Below are 15389 nucleotides of genomic sequence, written 5' to 3' on the forward strand. Positions count from 1 at the left end.
TATGGATATCTCTCTCTGTCTCTTTCAAATAAATTATTTGAAGATTTATATTGAAACACTTTTTGAAAATTAATTTGGGAGAGTATGAGACAGAGAACTTTCACCCACTGGTTCACTTCCAGCTGTCTACAATAATCTGGGCCAAAGCCGGAGCCAGGAACTCAGTCTCATATGGGTAGCAGGTACACCGCCCCCCACTACTGTTGAACCCTCACCTGCTGCCTCCCCAGGTTGCACAGAAGCAAGGAAGCTAGAATCAGGAGCAGACCCCACACTTGAACCCAGGCATACTTGGGGAGTGAACCAGTGGATGGAAGACCTCTTTCTCTGCCTCTGCCTCTCTGTAACTCTGCCTTTCAAATAAAGAAAAAAAAAAAATTTTTTTTTTTTTTTTAAATCTCATACACCTGAGGCTGATGTTGTGGTGTGGTGGGTCAAGCTGCCACCTGCGATTCTGGCATCCCATATGGGCACTGACTGGTTTGTGTCCCAGTTGTTCCACTTCTGATTCAGCTCCCTGCTAAAGTGCCTGGGAAAGCAGCAGAAGATGGCCTAAGTGCTTGGGCCTCTGAACCCACGTGGGAGATAGCGATAGAGCCCTGGCTGTTGCAGCCATCTGGGGAGTTTACAGGGGATGATGGATCTCCCTCTCTTCTCTTTGTAACTCTGCATTTCAAAAACAAACAAACAAAACCTCATATAACTTTAGTGTCTTTTTCAAAACTCCGAAGTGTAGTTTAACAATATTAGCTAAACTACAGATTTCAGTTGGAATAAAGTATGGAATATGTTAATGATTCATAGATGCTCTGTATTCTTCTGAGTGTGTCAACCCCTCTTTTATTATTACTGCATCACCAGACACAAGTTACTTGACCTCTAACCTTAATTCATAATAGTGTAAGTGATGTGTAAGGTTTTATTTTATCTGAATTTGTGGAGATTTTAAAAATGCATATTTAATAAACATTCATGTTACCAACTAGACATTTAAAACTTACATGATTTTACTTAGTGCTCTTTGAAAAGGAACCTTGGGGTCTTTGAACTACCCACCAGTTGGGATAACTGCGTCATATATTAGAGTGCCTGGGTTCAAGTTTTGGCTCTGCTCCCAGACCCTGGGAAGTAGAGATGATGGCTCAGGAAGTTAGGTTCCTGCCACCACATGGAAGAGCTGGAGTGAATTTACTTCAGGCATTTGAGGAGATGGATGGGACTTGTAAATCCATTAGGGGCATTCTCCCCCTTTCCCTGTCTCTTAAATACATTTAAAAAAAATTCACTTAACACATTCTACAGGTAAATATACATACTCTTTTATCACCTAATTCACATAAGTATAAACTTAATTTTTTAAAAGATTTTTATTTTTAAAGATTTATTTTATTTATTTTGAAAGACAGTGTTACAGGTAAAGGTAGAGCCAGAGAAACATAGAAAGGTCTTCCATCCTCTGGTTCACTCCCCAAATGGCCACAATGGCAGAGCTGCGCTGATCTGAAGCTAAGAGCCAGGAGCTTCTTCTGGATCTCCCACGTGGGTGCAGGGGCCCAAGCACTTGGGCCATCTTCTGCCGCTTTCCCAGGCCATACCAGAGAGCTGCATTGGAATTGTAGCAGCCAGGGATTGAACCGGTGCCCATATAGGATGCCAGTGCTGCAGGTGGCAGCTTTACTTACTACACAGCACTGGCCCCTTAATATATTTTTTATTTCGCCTTATCTACTAAGATAAGTTAACAACTATTTTCTCACTATTACTGGTAAAATGTTTTATTTTAACTTCTTTCATCATTAAAATAATTCAGCATTAACTGAGTTGTAAAATATTCCATATCTCTAAAACATTGCAAAAACATTTTATAGAAATTTCTATAAAACTCTCCAAATCTGTAGTTTTCCTCTTGATTTATATGATAATCACATGAAGAAGATAGGAACTCAACAGAAACTGGGATTTTTAAAAAATTATTTTTGGGCCGGTGTCGTAGCTCACTAGGCTAATCCTCCACCTGAGGTGCGGATATCCCGGATTCTAGTCCTAGTCAGGACGCCGGATTGTTGTCCCGGTTGTTCCTCTTCCAGTCCAGCTCTCTGCTGTGGCCCGGGAGTGCAGTGGAGGATGGCCCAAGTGCTTGGGCCCTGCACCCCATGGGAGACCAGGAGGAAGCACTTGGCTCCTGGCTTCGGATCGGCCATTTTGGGGGGTGAACCAACGGAAGGAAGACCTTTCTCTCTGTCTGTCTCTCACTGTCTAACTCTGCCTGTCAAAAAAATAAAAATAAATTATTTCTGTATGTATTAGGATTTTCAAATTTGGCTGTATATCCTAATTATAGGGAGGAGAATGTCTTTTCTCATCTTACCTCTCAAGATTTATTCATTTGTTTGACAGGCAAAGTGACTGGAGAGAGGTAAGATAAAGAGATCTTCTGTCTACTGTTTAACACCCCAAATGGCCACAAGAGCTTGGGACTGGACCATTCCAAAGCCAGGAGCTGGGAATTCCATCCAGGTCTCTGTGGGTGGCAGGGACTTAAGTACTTGAGCCATCATCTGCTGCTTCTAGGACACATTTAAAGAGAGCTAGATAGGGATTGGAACAGCTGGGCTAGATAGGGATCGGAACAGCTGGGCCTTGAACTGGCACTCTGATATGGGATACAGGTGTTTCAAGGGGTGGCTTAACCCACATCACAACACCTGCCCCAGGAAGTAGAATTTGCTAAAAGAAATTCTGGATACTTTTATTAACCTGGATAGTGCCTGGGCTAGATACCCTTCATTTTACATTTTAGAAACTACCTCTCCCTTCCTCCCTCCCTCCTTCTCTTCCTTCCGTTTAGGTGAAAGTATTTGTAAATCTTATGCGTCCTCTTAACTTTTTTTTTTTTTTTTTAAAGAATGGTGCTGTTGCTGTGGCATAGAGGATAAAGCTGTGATACCAGCATCCCATACATAAAATCATCCATTTAGATTGAAAAATTCAGTAACATTTAGTACCTTTACAGTGTTGTGCTGGTGGTCTGTCTAGTTTTAAAGCAGTTTTTTGACTTCAGTCTAATGCACCATACATATTTAAGTGTTGTCTAACCATTTTCATGTCTCCCCAGTCTCTGGCAAACACTAGTTTACTTTTTTTTTTTTTTTAAAGATTTTTATTTATTTGAAAGGCAGAGTTACGCAGAGACAGAGAGAGAAGTCTTCCATCCGCTGGTTCACTCCCTAATGGCCACAATGGCCAGAGCTGCACTGATCTGAAGCCAAGAGCCGGGAGCCTCTTCCAGGTCTCCCGCGTGGGTACAGGAGCCCAAGGACTTGGGCCATCTTCTGCTGCTTTCTCAGTCCGTAGCAGAGAGCTGGATCAGAAGTAGAGCAGCCGGGACTTGAACCAGTGCCCATGTGGGATGCTGGTACCACAGGCGGAGGTTTAGCCTCTTCTGGGTCTCCCACACAGGTGCAGGGTCCCAAGGGGTTGGGCCATCTTCCACTGCTTTCCCAGGTCAGAGCAGAAAGCTGGATTGGAAGTGGAACAGCCAGGACTTGAACCGATGCCCATAGGATGCTGGCACTGCAAGCAGCGGCTTTACCACTATGCCACAGCACTGGCCCCTGGTTTACTTTCATTCTTAGTGGATGTACTTACTCTAGATATTTAATTTTTTTTTAAAGATTTATTTATTTGAAAGGCAGAATTAGAGGCAGAGACAAAGACAGAGGGGTTTTCCATCCTCTGATTCACTCCTCAAATGGCCAGAACTGAGCTGATTTGAAGACAGGTGCCTCTTCCGAGTCTTCCACACGGATGCAGGGACCCAAGGGATTGGGCCGTCCTCCACTGCTTTCCCAGGCCACAGAGAGCTGGACCAGAAGTGGAGCAGCTGGAACTGTAACCAGCACCAACATGGGATTCTGGCACTGCTTGCAGCAGCCTTACCCGTTAGGCTACAGCGCCAGCCCCAGGATATTTAATATTAATAGAAGCATACAGTATGCAACTTTTACTATCTGGATTTTCTTTTTTGTTTTTAATAAGGAGCAAACTTTTTTCTTGTTTTAAATTTATTTATTTTATTTGAAAGGCGGAGTTACAGAGAGAAAGGGAGAGATAAAGATAGATCTTCCCTCTGTTGGTTCACTCCCCAAATGGCAACAATAGCCAGGGCTGGACTGGGCCAGGCCGAAGCCAAAAGTCAGGATGTTCATCCAAGTCTCCCACATGAGTGTAGGGGCCCAAGCACCTGGGCCATCTTCTGCTGCTTTCCCAGGCATTAGAAGGGAGCTGGATCAGAAATGATCCACTGGGACTTAAACTAGCCCCAATATGGGATACCAGCATTGCAGGTGGCAGCTTGACTGATTACACCACAGTGCTGGCCCCATCATATCTGGATTTTCACTTAGCATATTTTTCAGATCCATCCTCCTTGTAGCAATGTGCTCGTATTTTATTCCTCTTTATGTGGATAGATAAAATCCTGTTTTATGTATATACCATAATTTGTTTCTGCATTAATTTGATGAATACTTTTTTTGTATCTACTGTTGGGATCCAGGGTTAGTACTGCAGTGTACCTGCCTGTACATGTAGTATTTAATGGAGCACCTATTTTCAGTTTTTTTGTGGGGGATGTACTTAGGAATTGTGGGGTTAAATAGGAATTCTGTATTTAACTTTTGCAGATACTTTGTCCACAGCTACTGGACCAGTTTAATACATTCCTGTCAGCAATATAAGAAGATTCCCGTTTCCCTATATCTTCACCAGTATTTATGATTTTCCTCATCTCTTTCTCTCTCTCTCTCTCTCTCTCTCTTTTTTTTTTTTTTTTTTTGAAGATTTTTATTTATTTGAAAGAGCTACAGAGAGGGAAAAATAGACATCATCCATCCGCTCCCCAAATTGGCGCAATGACCAGGGCTGAGCCAGACTAAAGCCATGAGTTTCATCTAGGTCTCCTACATGGGTACAGGGGCCCAGGGATTTGGCCATCTGCTGCTGCTTTCTCAGCCACATTAGCAGGGAGCTGGGTTGGAAATGGTACTGCCAACTGGCACCCATATGGAATGCTGGCGGTGCAGATAGGCTTAACGTGGTGCAGCCGGGAGCTTAAGCATTTAGTTCACAATACTGGCCCTCACCCTCCTTTTTAAGTTGCAGCCATCCTTAGGGGATGTGAAGTGATATGTTATTGTGGTTTTGATTTGCAACTTTCTAATGACTAACAACTTTGAGTAACAATAAATTTGCTTTTTGGCCACGTATATATCTTCTTTGGAGAACTGGCTATCCTTTCCCTACTTTTTATTTGGGTTATCTGTGTTTATATATATATATGTATGTATGTATATGTATATATATATATATGTATGTATGTATGTATATGTATATATTTATTTATTTGAAGAAGTTACACAGAGAGAGGAGAGGCACAGAGAGAGAGAGAGAGGTCTTCCATCCACTGGTTCACTCCCCAAATGGCTGCAACGGCCGGAGTTGTGTCAATCTGAAGCCAGGTGCCTCTTCCTGGTCTCCCATGTGGGTGCAGGGGCTGAAACACTTGGGCCATCTTCTACAGCTTTCTCAGGCCACAGCAAAGAGCTGGATTGGAAGAAGAACAGCCAGGACTAGAACTGCCGCCCATATGTGATGCTGGCGCCACAGGTGGAGAATTAACCTACTGCGCCACAGCACCAGCCCCACGTCTTTCAATTTCGGTTAGATTTTTTTTGGGTGCCAATTATAAATGAAATTGTTTTCTTATCCTTTTCGGTGTATTCATTGCTAGTGTATTGAAATAAGAGTATTGATCATGTATCTAACAACTTTGCTGAATGTTAGTTCTAGTAGCTTTTTTTGTGGATCCTTTGGGATTTTTCTCATATATATATATATATATGAGAAAAGAATCATGTTTTCTGTAAATAGCAATGGTTTTATTTCTGCTTTCAATTAATGTTTCTTTATTATTGTACTGGCAATAAACTTCCAGCACAATGTTGAATACCAATGTTGAAAGCAGGCATCTTTGCTTTGTTCCTAACCTTAAGAAGAAAAAGATTCAGTCTTTCATCATTGAGTTTGATGTTGGCTTTTCATAAATGCCTTTTATCATATTAAGGTACTTCCCTTTTTATAGTTTTCTGGAAGATCATTTATTTTTTTATTTATAGAACCACAGAAGAGGGAAGAGAGAAAGAGAAAATATCTCCCTTCTGCTGATATACACTCCCTAAATAACCGTAACAGCTAGTTCTGGGCCAGGCTGGAGCCAAGAATTGCATTCAGATCTCCCACTTGGTTGGCAGAGGCCCAACTACTTGGACCATCTTCTGCCTTCCCAGATGCTTTAGCTGAAAGCTGAATTAGAAGCAGAGGAACCAGGACTCTAATCAGCACTCTTATAAGCAATGGCTTAATTGCTATGCCACAATGCTTGCCCCTAGTCTGTCATTTTTAAATGAAAATTTGCTCATGTGATTACACTACCCAGAAGTGTATGTAAATTAAACTCTGAACCAATTAACATACTCCTTTGGTCAAATTTTTGTGCTTTGTTCTTCAGCAATATTGGGCTATTCATGTTTAAAAAAAAAACTTGTGTTTTTTTATTTTTTTATATTTTCATTATTTATTTATTTGACAGAGTTACAAACAATGAGAGAGAGAGAGACAGAGAGAAAGCTCTTCCTTCCGTTAGGTCACTCGCCAAATTGCTGCTACAGCCAGAGCTATGCCAATCCGGAGCCAGAACCCAGGTGCTTCTTCCTGGTCTCCCATGTGGGTGCAGGGCCCAAGCTGTGGGCCATCTTCTACTGAATTCCCAGGCCACAGCAGAGAGCTAGACTGGAAGAGGAGCAACTGGGACTAGAACCCCACGCCCATATGGGAGGCAGGCAGAGGATTAACCTAGTGTGCCACAGTGCCGGCCCCACAAAAACTTGTTTTTAAGATTAATAAATATATTTATTTGAAATTAAGAGTTACAGAGAGGCAGAGGCAGAAGAGGGAGAGAGAGAGAGAGAGGTCCTCTATCTGCTGATTGACTCCCCAACTGGCTGCAGTGGCTGGAGCTGGGCCGATTTGAGGCCAGGAGCCTCTTCCAGATTTCCCACACAGGTGCAGGTGCCTAAGGGGTTGGGCCAGCCTCCGTTGCTTTTTCAGGCCATAGCAGAGAGCTGGATCAGAAATGGAGCAGCTGGGATTCGAACTGGCACCCATATGGGATGCCAGCACTGTAGACAGTGGCTTTACTCACTAGGCCACAATGCCTGCCCCTAAAAATGTATTTATTTGAGAGGTAGAGTTACGTACAGAAAGGGAGAGGGAGAAAGAGAGGGGGAGAGAAAGAGAGAGATAGAGATAGAGGTGTCTTCCAAACATTGGTTCACTCCCCAGATGGCCTCAATGGTCGGAGGTGGGCTGATCAGAAGCCAGAAGCTTCTTCCTGGGTCTCCCACATCGGTGCAGGGGCCCAAGCACTGGGGCCATCTTCTGTTTTCCTAGGCCATTAGCAGGGAGCTAGATCAGAAGTGGAGCAGCTGGGACTCCAACTGGTGCACATATGGGGTGCCAGCACTGTGGGCAGAGATTTAGCCTACTGCGCCACAGTGCCGGCCCTGGGTTATTTACTTCTGGAGTATGTAGAATAATGGGTTTCCCACAGTTTTTAACCTCCTAATTCCTGGTACCTGTAAATATGTTAGGTTACATGTCAAAGGGGAGTTTGATCAGCTGACTTTAAAATAAGGAGATATGTTGGATTATCTTGTTGGGCCTGATATAATCACAGAGTTTCTTAAAAGTGGAAGAGGAAGGCAGAAAATGATTGAAAGATGTGATTTTGGAAAGGTCAATAGAAAAGAACATTGCTTTGAAGATACAGGAAAAGAGGCCGAGGTCAGAAGATGCCCTGTAGGAGCCAGGGCATTGTTATTGTCTTCTCTCCCCTCTCCCTTTTCCTCTCCCACTCTTCCCCCCTCCCCTTTCCCTCCTCTCTCTTTTTACCTTATTTCTGCTGTCTAACTATAATAGGGTTTTTTGTTTTGTTTTTGTTTTTGTTTTTGTTTTTGACAGGCAGAGTGGACAGTGAGAGAGAGAGACAGAGAGAAAGGTCTTCCTTTGCCGTTGGTTCACCCTCCAATGGCCGCCGCGGCTGGCGCGCTGTGGCCGGCGCACCGCGCTGATCCGATGGCAGGAGCCAGGAGCCAGGTGCTTTTCCTGGTCTCCCATGGGGTGCAGGGCCCAAGCACCTGGGCCATCCTCCACTGCACTCCCTGGCCACAGCAGAGGGCTGGCCTGGAAGAGGGGCAACCGGGACAGAATCCGGCGCCCCGACCGGGACTAGAACCTGGTGTGCCGGCGCCGCTAGGCGGAGGATTAGCCTAGTGAGCCGCGGCGCCGGCCTTATAATAGGGTTTTAGAATATATTTTTTATAGTATATTCTCACTTTATGAGCTATACCTCTAGCTTAAAATTTAATCATGCTTTTCAGTTTTAGAATAAATGCCCAAGAGATATTTTACTTAGCCTTTCTTTTCTATTGAATTGCACTCTGTATTTTATATGGTAGGCTATTGACATGTGTTTGAATGAATCTTAATGTACTTGTGGATTAGGTCCTATAATCTTAAATGGTTAATTCTTCAAACCATATAATGAGATCAAGATTGCTGTGAGGTATAACAGGATAATGTTTTTTTTCTAAACAAGAAATGTGCAGTGGGGGGCAAGATGCTAGTTAGGACACCCATGTATCACTTCAGAATACCTGAGTTCAGTCTTTGGCTCCTGCTCCTGAATCCAGCTTTCTGCTAATGTGGACCCTAGGAGGTTGTGATGATGGCTCAAGTAATTGAGTTCCTATCACCCATGTGGCAGTCTTGCACTGAGTTTTTTTCTCCTGGCTTCACCTCCCAACTGTTGCAGGCATTTTGGGAATGAGTCATCAGGAGGTTTTAGTCTCTCCCTCTTCTCCCCTTCCCCCTCCTTCCTTCTCCTCACTCCCTTCCTCTCTCTCTCTCTTAAATAAATATATGAATAAGTATTTTAAAAAATGCATCTGGAGGGGCTGGCATCATGGTGTAGTGGATTAAGCTGACACCTGTGACAGCATCCCATATGGGTGTTGGTTGGATTCCTGGCTGCTCCACTTTAGATCCAGTTCCCTGCTAACGAAGGGAACTGAAAAGCAGTGGAGGATGGCCCCCAAATACCTGGGCCCTTGCACTTATGTGGGAGACCTGGAACAAGATCCTCACTTTGGCATAGTCCAGCCATTGTGGTAGTTTGGGGAGCGAGCCAGCAGATGGAAGATATCTCTATCTCTTTCCCTTCACCCCGCCCACCCACCGACTCACTCTTTCAAATAAATAAATAAATATATTTTTAAAGATATGTCTTGGAGACTGGCAAAAAAATATTAAGAAAAGGGGGCCATGGCCGGTGCTGCGGCTCAATAGGCTAATCCTCCGCCTGCAGCACTGGCACACCGGGTTCTAAGTCCCGGTTGGGGCGCCGGATTCTGTCCTGGTTGCCCCTCTTCCAGTCCAGCTCTCTGCTGTGGCCCAGGAAGGCATTGGAGGATGGCCCAAGTGCTTGGGCCCTACACCCACAGGGGTGACCAGGATAAGTACCTGGCTCCTGGCTTCGGATCAGCATGGTGCGCCGGCTGTAGCGCGCCAGCCACAGCGGCCATTGGGGGGTGAACCAACGGCAAAAGGAAGACCTCCCCCCGCCAAAAAAAAAAAAAAAAAAAAAAAAAAAAAAAAAAAAAAAAAAAAAAAAAGGATGGCCCAAGTCCTTGGGCCCTGGACCCATGTGGGAGACCTGGAGGAAGTTCCTGGCTTGGGATCTGCGTAGTTCTGGCCATTGCGGCCATTTGGGGGTTGAACCAGTGAGTGGAAGACCTTTCTCTCTCTGTGTAACTCTGACTTTCAAATAAATAAATAAAATATTAAAATTTTTTTTAAAAAGTTTAATTCTCTAATTTTGATTTAGAATGTGGAGAAAATGCAGAATTATTTTTCCTTAAGTGAAAACAAATTTCTAATAATAAAGGAAAAACTTACGTCCCTTTTTGTGTATCACCTTTTCAGTATTTACTGAATGTTATATTTGTGTCTTGCAGAATGGAGATGTATGCATTTCGATTCTTCATCCGCCTGTAGATGACCCACAGAGTGGAGAACTACCCTCTGAAAGGTGGAATCCTACTCAGAATGTGAGGTAAGGTATTATGTAAGAATAGGCTGTTTTTGAGTAAGTCCTTATGTTCTTTGTCTCTGGTAAAGTAAAATTATACATTGTCCTATAAAATGTACAAGTTTTATAAAATGTTAAGTTGTTTTGTCTTCACTTAGAACTTTCATTTTGAAGAGTTGTGTTTACAAAGCAGTACTGTGTATGATTCTGATTTCCCTGTGTTTGCCATGAAGGAGATTTTATTTTTTCTTCCTTTTCTTAAGATTTATTATTTTTATTTATTTGAAAGCAGAGTTAGAAAGAGAGAGAGAGATCTTGTGTCTGCTGGCTCACTCCCAAATGGGCACAATGGCTGGGGCTCTGCCAGGCTAAAGACAGGAGCCCAGAGCCTCCTCCAGGTCTCCCACGAGGGTGCAGGGGCACAAGGACTTGGGCCGTGTTCTACTGCTTTCCTAGGTGCATCACCAGGGAGCTGGATCAGAAATGGAGCAACCAGGACATGAACTGGCACCCATGTGTGTTGCTGGCATCGCAGGCATCAACCTTACCAGCTATACCACAGTACCAGCCCTGGAGATTTTCAAGTCTGAATTCTTCCTGCATTGTCCTTTGGCCCTCAGCACTTCTATTTGGATTGATTTCTTTATTATCTTAGGATTCTTACTACTCAGTCTTTAGAGAAGCAGAATTGCCTTTCCATACAACTTTTCTTTTTTGTAAGATTTATTTGAAAGGCAGAGCAGTGGGTAGGGAATGAGGAGGAGTGGGGGAAGAGAGAGTGAGAGGCAGGTGGGCTGTCATTCACCAAATGACTACAACAGACTGTCTAGACCAGTTGAAGCCAGGAACCAGGAACCTCCATCCTGCTCTTCTACATGGGTAGCAGGAGCCCAGATGAAGAGTGGCTCCTATGAATGATTTATTAATACAGAGGTCAGAGAGGGCACAGATCCAGAAGGTCAGGCTGCCTCCTTCTTGGTTCTGGAGACCAGAGACAGTTCCCAAGGGCAGGATAGTAGATGGGTAGTATGGACTAAAGGACACAGCATAGAGCCATAGGGGTCGTTCTCAATCCTTGAAAGATAATGATGGAATTTGCCCTGCTAAGTTTTAGATTTGGTTATTTTGTTGCGACCTGTTACTTCTTTTACCTCCTTTTATTTCCTATACTTATTCCACTGTGGTATTTTGGAAGCAGATCATTTATTGATTGGTTACACAGGTTCAGAGATAGGAATTTTGACCCAGGATGATTATACCCCAGACCAATCTCATAACTGAATTACATGATGAGATTTAGAATTTTGAGTGTATGATATTTTAGATGGAGCTATGGGACTTATTTGAAGCTCAAATGCAGTCATTGAATATATTTTGTCTATGAGACAACAAGACTTTTAACATGACAGCAGACATAACTGTTCAAAGTTGAATTTTGTCTGCAAAATGTCAAAATTCAAATGCCTAGTGCCTCAGAATGTGATCTTATTTGGAAATAGGCTAATTGTGGATGTTAACCAACATGTATGTTGTAGTTTTAACTTCTAAAGTTTTGTCTACAGATATTAGCACAATGCATCTACAAGCAAGGGAGCATCAAGGAAGCTGACAAATAACAGAAGCTAGGAAAAGAGAGAGGATTCTTCCCTACAGCTTTCAGAGAGGGAGCATAATCTGCCAACATCTTGGTTTTGGACATTTGTCCTCCAGAACAGAGACCATAACTTGTTGTTTCAAGTCACCCAGTTTGTGGTGCTTTGTTATATCAGCTCTAAGATACTAATACAGCCATCTAGAGTAAGGGTTTACTTTCCAGCTTTCTGACTTGAACAGACCCAATTTCATGTCCCCTATCTCCTAGTAGACTTTAAAATCTTAGCATTAGTACTTATATCCAAAGTTGAGTAAATCCTTAATGTGTCAGAGCATCAATTAGAATATACTTGTATTTTTCTGGCTTTGAGTTATCTCTTAATTTCTGACACCCTGTCTTCCTAGTTTAATTGTGGTAGATACGTATAGTCAGCCCTCCAAATCCATGAAGATCAACAATATGGGGTGTGTGTGTGTGTTGTGCTCATACAGTCCTGTTTTCTCCTTATTATTCCCTAAGCAATATAATACAGCAGTTATTTACATAGCATTGACTTTGTATTAGGTATTACTACTAATCTAGATTCAATTTAAATTATCAGAGGATTTGCATAGACTACATGCAAATACTATGCCATTTTACCTAAGACATTTTTGAGCATCCATGGAAGTCTAGAACCAATCCCAAACCCAAGGAAGCACTTTTTTTTTTTTTTTTTTTTAAGATTCATTGTTTTATTTGAAAGAGTTAGAGATTGATTTTTTTCTACCCATTAGTTCACTCCCCAAATAGCTGCCATAGCCAGGGCTGGGCCATGCCAAAGCCAGGAACCAATAGCTTCATCCAGGTCTCCCATGTTGGTTGCAGGGGTCCAAGTGCTTGAGCCATCTTTCGCTGCTTTTTCCCAGGCCTAATTAGCAGGGAGCTGGATTGGAAGTGAAGCAGCCAAGACATGAACTGTGACCCATATGGCAGCTTTGTAGGCAGCAGCTTTACCGGCTTCACCACAACACTGCCCCTGGAATTGTATTTTTAAAATGTTTTCCAGAGGCCAGCAATGTGGTGCAGCAGATTAAACTGCTACTTGAAATGCTAGCATCCTGTATCAGAGTACCAGTTCAAGTTGTGGCTATTCACTTTTGCTCCATCTTCCTGCTGATGTTCCTGGGAAGGCAGTAGAAGATGGCCCACATGCTTGGGGCTCCTGCCACTCATGTGGGGAACCGGGATTGAGTTTCTGTCTCTTGGGTTCAGTCTTAATTAAGCCTCAGCAGCAGCCTCAAAATTTTCAGTGGTTCTTTTGTGAATGCTACCACATGTGTAGATTAGATGGTGGCCAATAGTGGTGGACTTACTTGAGTCTACATGTCCAGTGACAGCAAGGTTGATATGAATTTTTTCCTTTCCCATTTTGGCTTTGATTTAGCACTGTTTGCATGACACCTGTGTTCTGGTGCAAACCCGTTGCAAGATAAGCCCATATTTAATTTTTGATTCAGTTGATTTTGTACTTTGTGTTTTATCATTTTGGTTTAGGCATTTCTCAGTGCGTTGTTCATTCGTGTACTGCCTAGTAAAATCCTAAACTTCATTTCCTTTACCTTTCTGTAAATCATGGATTGAACTGTTCATATTTTAAGCAACATATGTATTTAGCTTGGATTTTTGCTTCTGGTGGCCCAAGTTTCTCAAATCTGGGATTCTGTGTGGTCCTGGAAGTATAAGTGATTGAGCAAATCACATCATTTCACTTTCCATTATTTCTCTGAATGTCAAAGCAGTTTTGAGTTTCTCTTTAAATTCAGCCTCCCTTTTATGAGCAGAATCTGTTTTAAAAATCTAAATCTGGCTGGCATTGTGGCATAGTAGGATAAGCCTCTGCCTGTGACTCCAGCATCCCTTATGGGCACCAGTTCTAGACCCAGCTGCTCCACTTATGGTCCAGCTCCCTATGATGTTCCTGGGAAAGCAGCAGAAGATGGCCTAAGTGCTTGGGCCCCTGCATTCACGTGGAAGACCGAGAAGAAGCTCTGGGCTCCTGGCTTTGGATTGGCCTAGCAGCAAACACTGTGGCCATTTGGGAAGTGAATCATCGGATGGAAGATTTTCTCTTTCTAATTTTGCCTTTTTTTCTTTCTTCTTTTCCTTTTTCTCTCTCCCTCTCTCCCTCCCTCGTTTCCTCTTTATTTGTTTATTTGAGAGGTAGAGTTCCAGACAGGGAGACAGAGAGAAAGGTCATCTTCTGCTTTCCCAGGCCATAAGCAGAGACCTGGATCAGAAGAAGAGCAGCCGGGACATGAGCCAGTACTCATGATTGCTGATGCCACAGGCGGAGACAGCCTACTACACCACAGTGCCAGCCCCTTTAACTTTGTCCTTCAAATAAAAAAAAAAAAAAAAAAAACTTTAAAAGATATTAAAAATCTGTGGGGCAAACGTTTCATTCCATGGTTAAATTGCTGCTTGGGGCACCCACATTCCATATTAAGAGTGCCTGGTTCAAGTCACAGCTACTCTGCTTTCTATCCAGCAGAAAGCTAGGAGGACAGCTGGTGATAGCTCAAGTATTTCGGTCACTGCCACTCACGTTAGAGACCTGGTTGGAGTTCTGGCTCCTGGCTTTGGCCTGGCTCAAAATGTTGTGGGCATCTGGCTAGTGAATCAATGGAATGAACACCTCTTTATCTATTTCTTTGTTTCTCTGCCTTTCAGATAAAATGAAAATAAACAGGAAAAATTTAAAAAGTTTTATCTACATACCTGTGTTATAGTATTTATAGATTCTGGGTGATGCGTGAACATTCATCTTAAAGTACAGTAAATAAAACCTAATTCTAGGGTGTTCTTGGGAACCTCAGCCTTATTTCTTTTGTATCTTATTTTTTATGCCAAGCTCTTGTATCTTTCTTTAAAAAATTGTATTTATTTAAAAGTCAGAGTTACACAGAGAGAGAAGGAGAGGCAGAGAGAGAGAAAGGTCTTTCATTCACTGGTTCAACCCCCAAGTGGCTGCAATGGCCAGAGCTGTGCCAATCTGGAGCCAGGAGCTTCCTCCGGGTATCCCACGCAGCAGGGGCCCAAGGACTTGGACCATCTTCAACTACTTTCCCAGGCCATGGCAGAGAGCTGGATTGGAAGTGGAGCAGCTGGGACTCAAACTGGTGCCCAGGGGGATGCTGGCACTACAGGCTGGGGCTTTAACCCACTGTGTCACAATGTCAGCCCCCCTCTCCCCCTTTTTTAATTGGTAACTAGTAATAGGACTAGTTATAGTTTTTGATGAAGTTAAGAGATAGGCTTATGGTATGACAGAGCTTTGTGTTTTCTCTTTTGAAGATTTACTTATTTGAAAGAGAGAGAGAGAGAGATCTTCCATTCACTGTTTCATTCCCTAGATGGCTGTAACAGCCAGGAGTCTAATCTGGGTTTCCCACATTGGTGGCAGGGGCCCAAAGACTTAGGCCATCCTCATCTTCTTTTCCAGGTCATTAACAGGGAGCTGGATTGAAGTGGAGCGGCTAGGACATGAATGGTGCCCGTATGTGATAGCATTACAGGTGGTGGTGTTACATGCTGTGCCACAATGCC

At 43.1% G+C, this 15389-nt stretch overlaps 1 protein-coding gene across 2 annotated transcripts in view; it reads left to right on the forward strand.

The window, feature by feature from the left end:
* The window catches only part of UBE2R2 (ubiquitin conjugating enzyme E2 R2), an 80792-nt gene that overhangs the window by 57409 nt on the left and 7994 nt on the right, over window positions 1-15389 (forward strand). For both annotated transcript variants that reach the window (XM_008275000.4, XM_051857017.2), the window contains exon 3: window positions 10134-10231. In XM_008275000.4, coding sequence (XP_008273222.1) covers window positions 10134-10231 — 98 coding nt within the window. The remainder of the gene's footprint in view (window positions 1-10133; window positions 10232-15389) is intronic.

Source organism: Oryctolagus cuniculus, chromosome 1, assembly GCF_964237555.1.
Source record: "Oryctolagus cuniculus chromosome 1, mOryCun1.1, whole genome shotgun sequence".
Taxonomy (NCBI): domain Eukaryota; kingdom Metazoa; phylum Chordata; class Mammalia; order Lagomorpha; family Leporidae; genus Oryctolagus; species Oryctolagus cuniculus.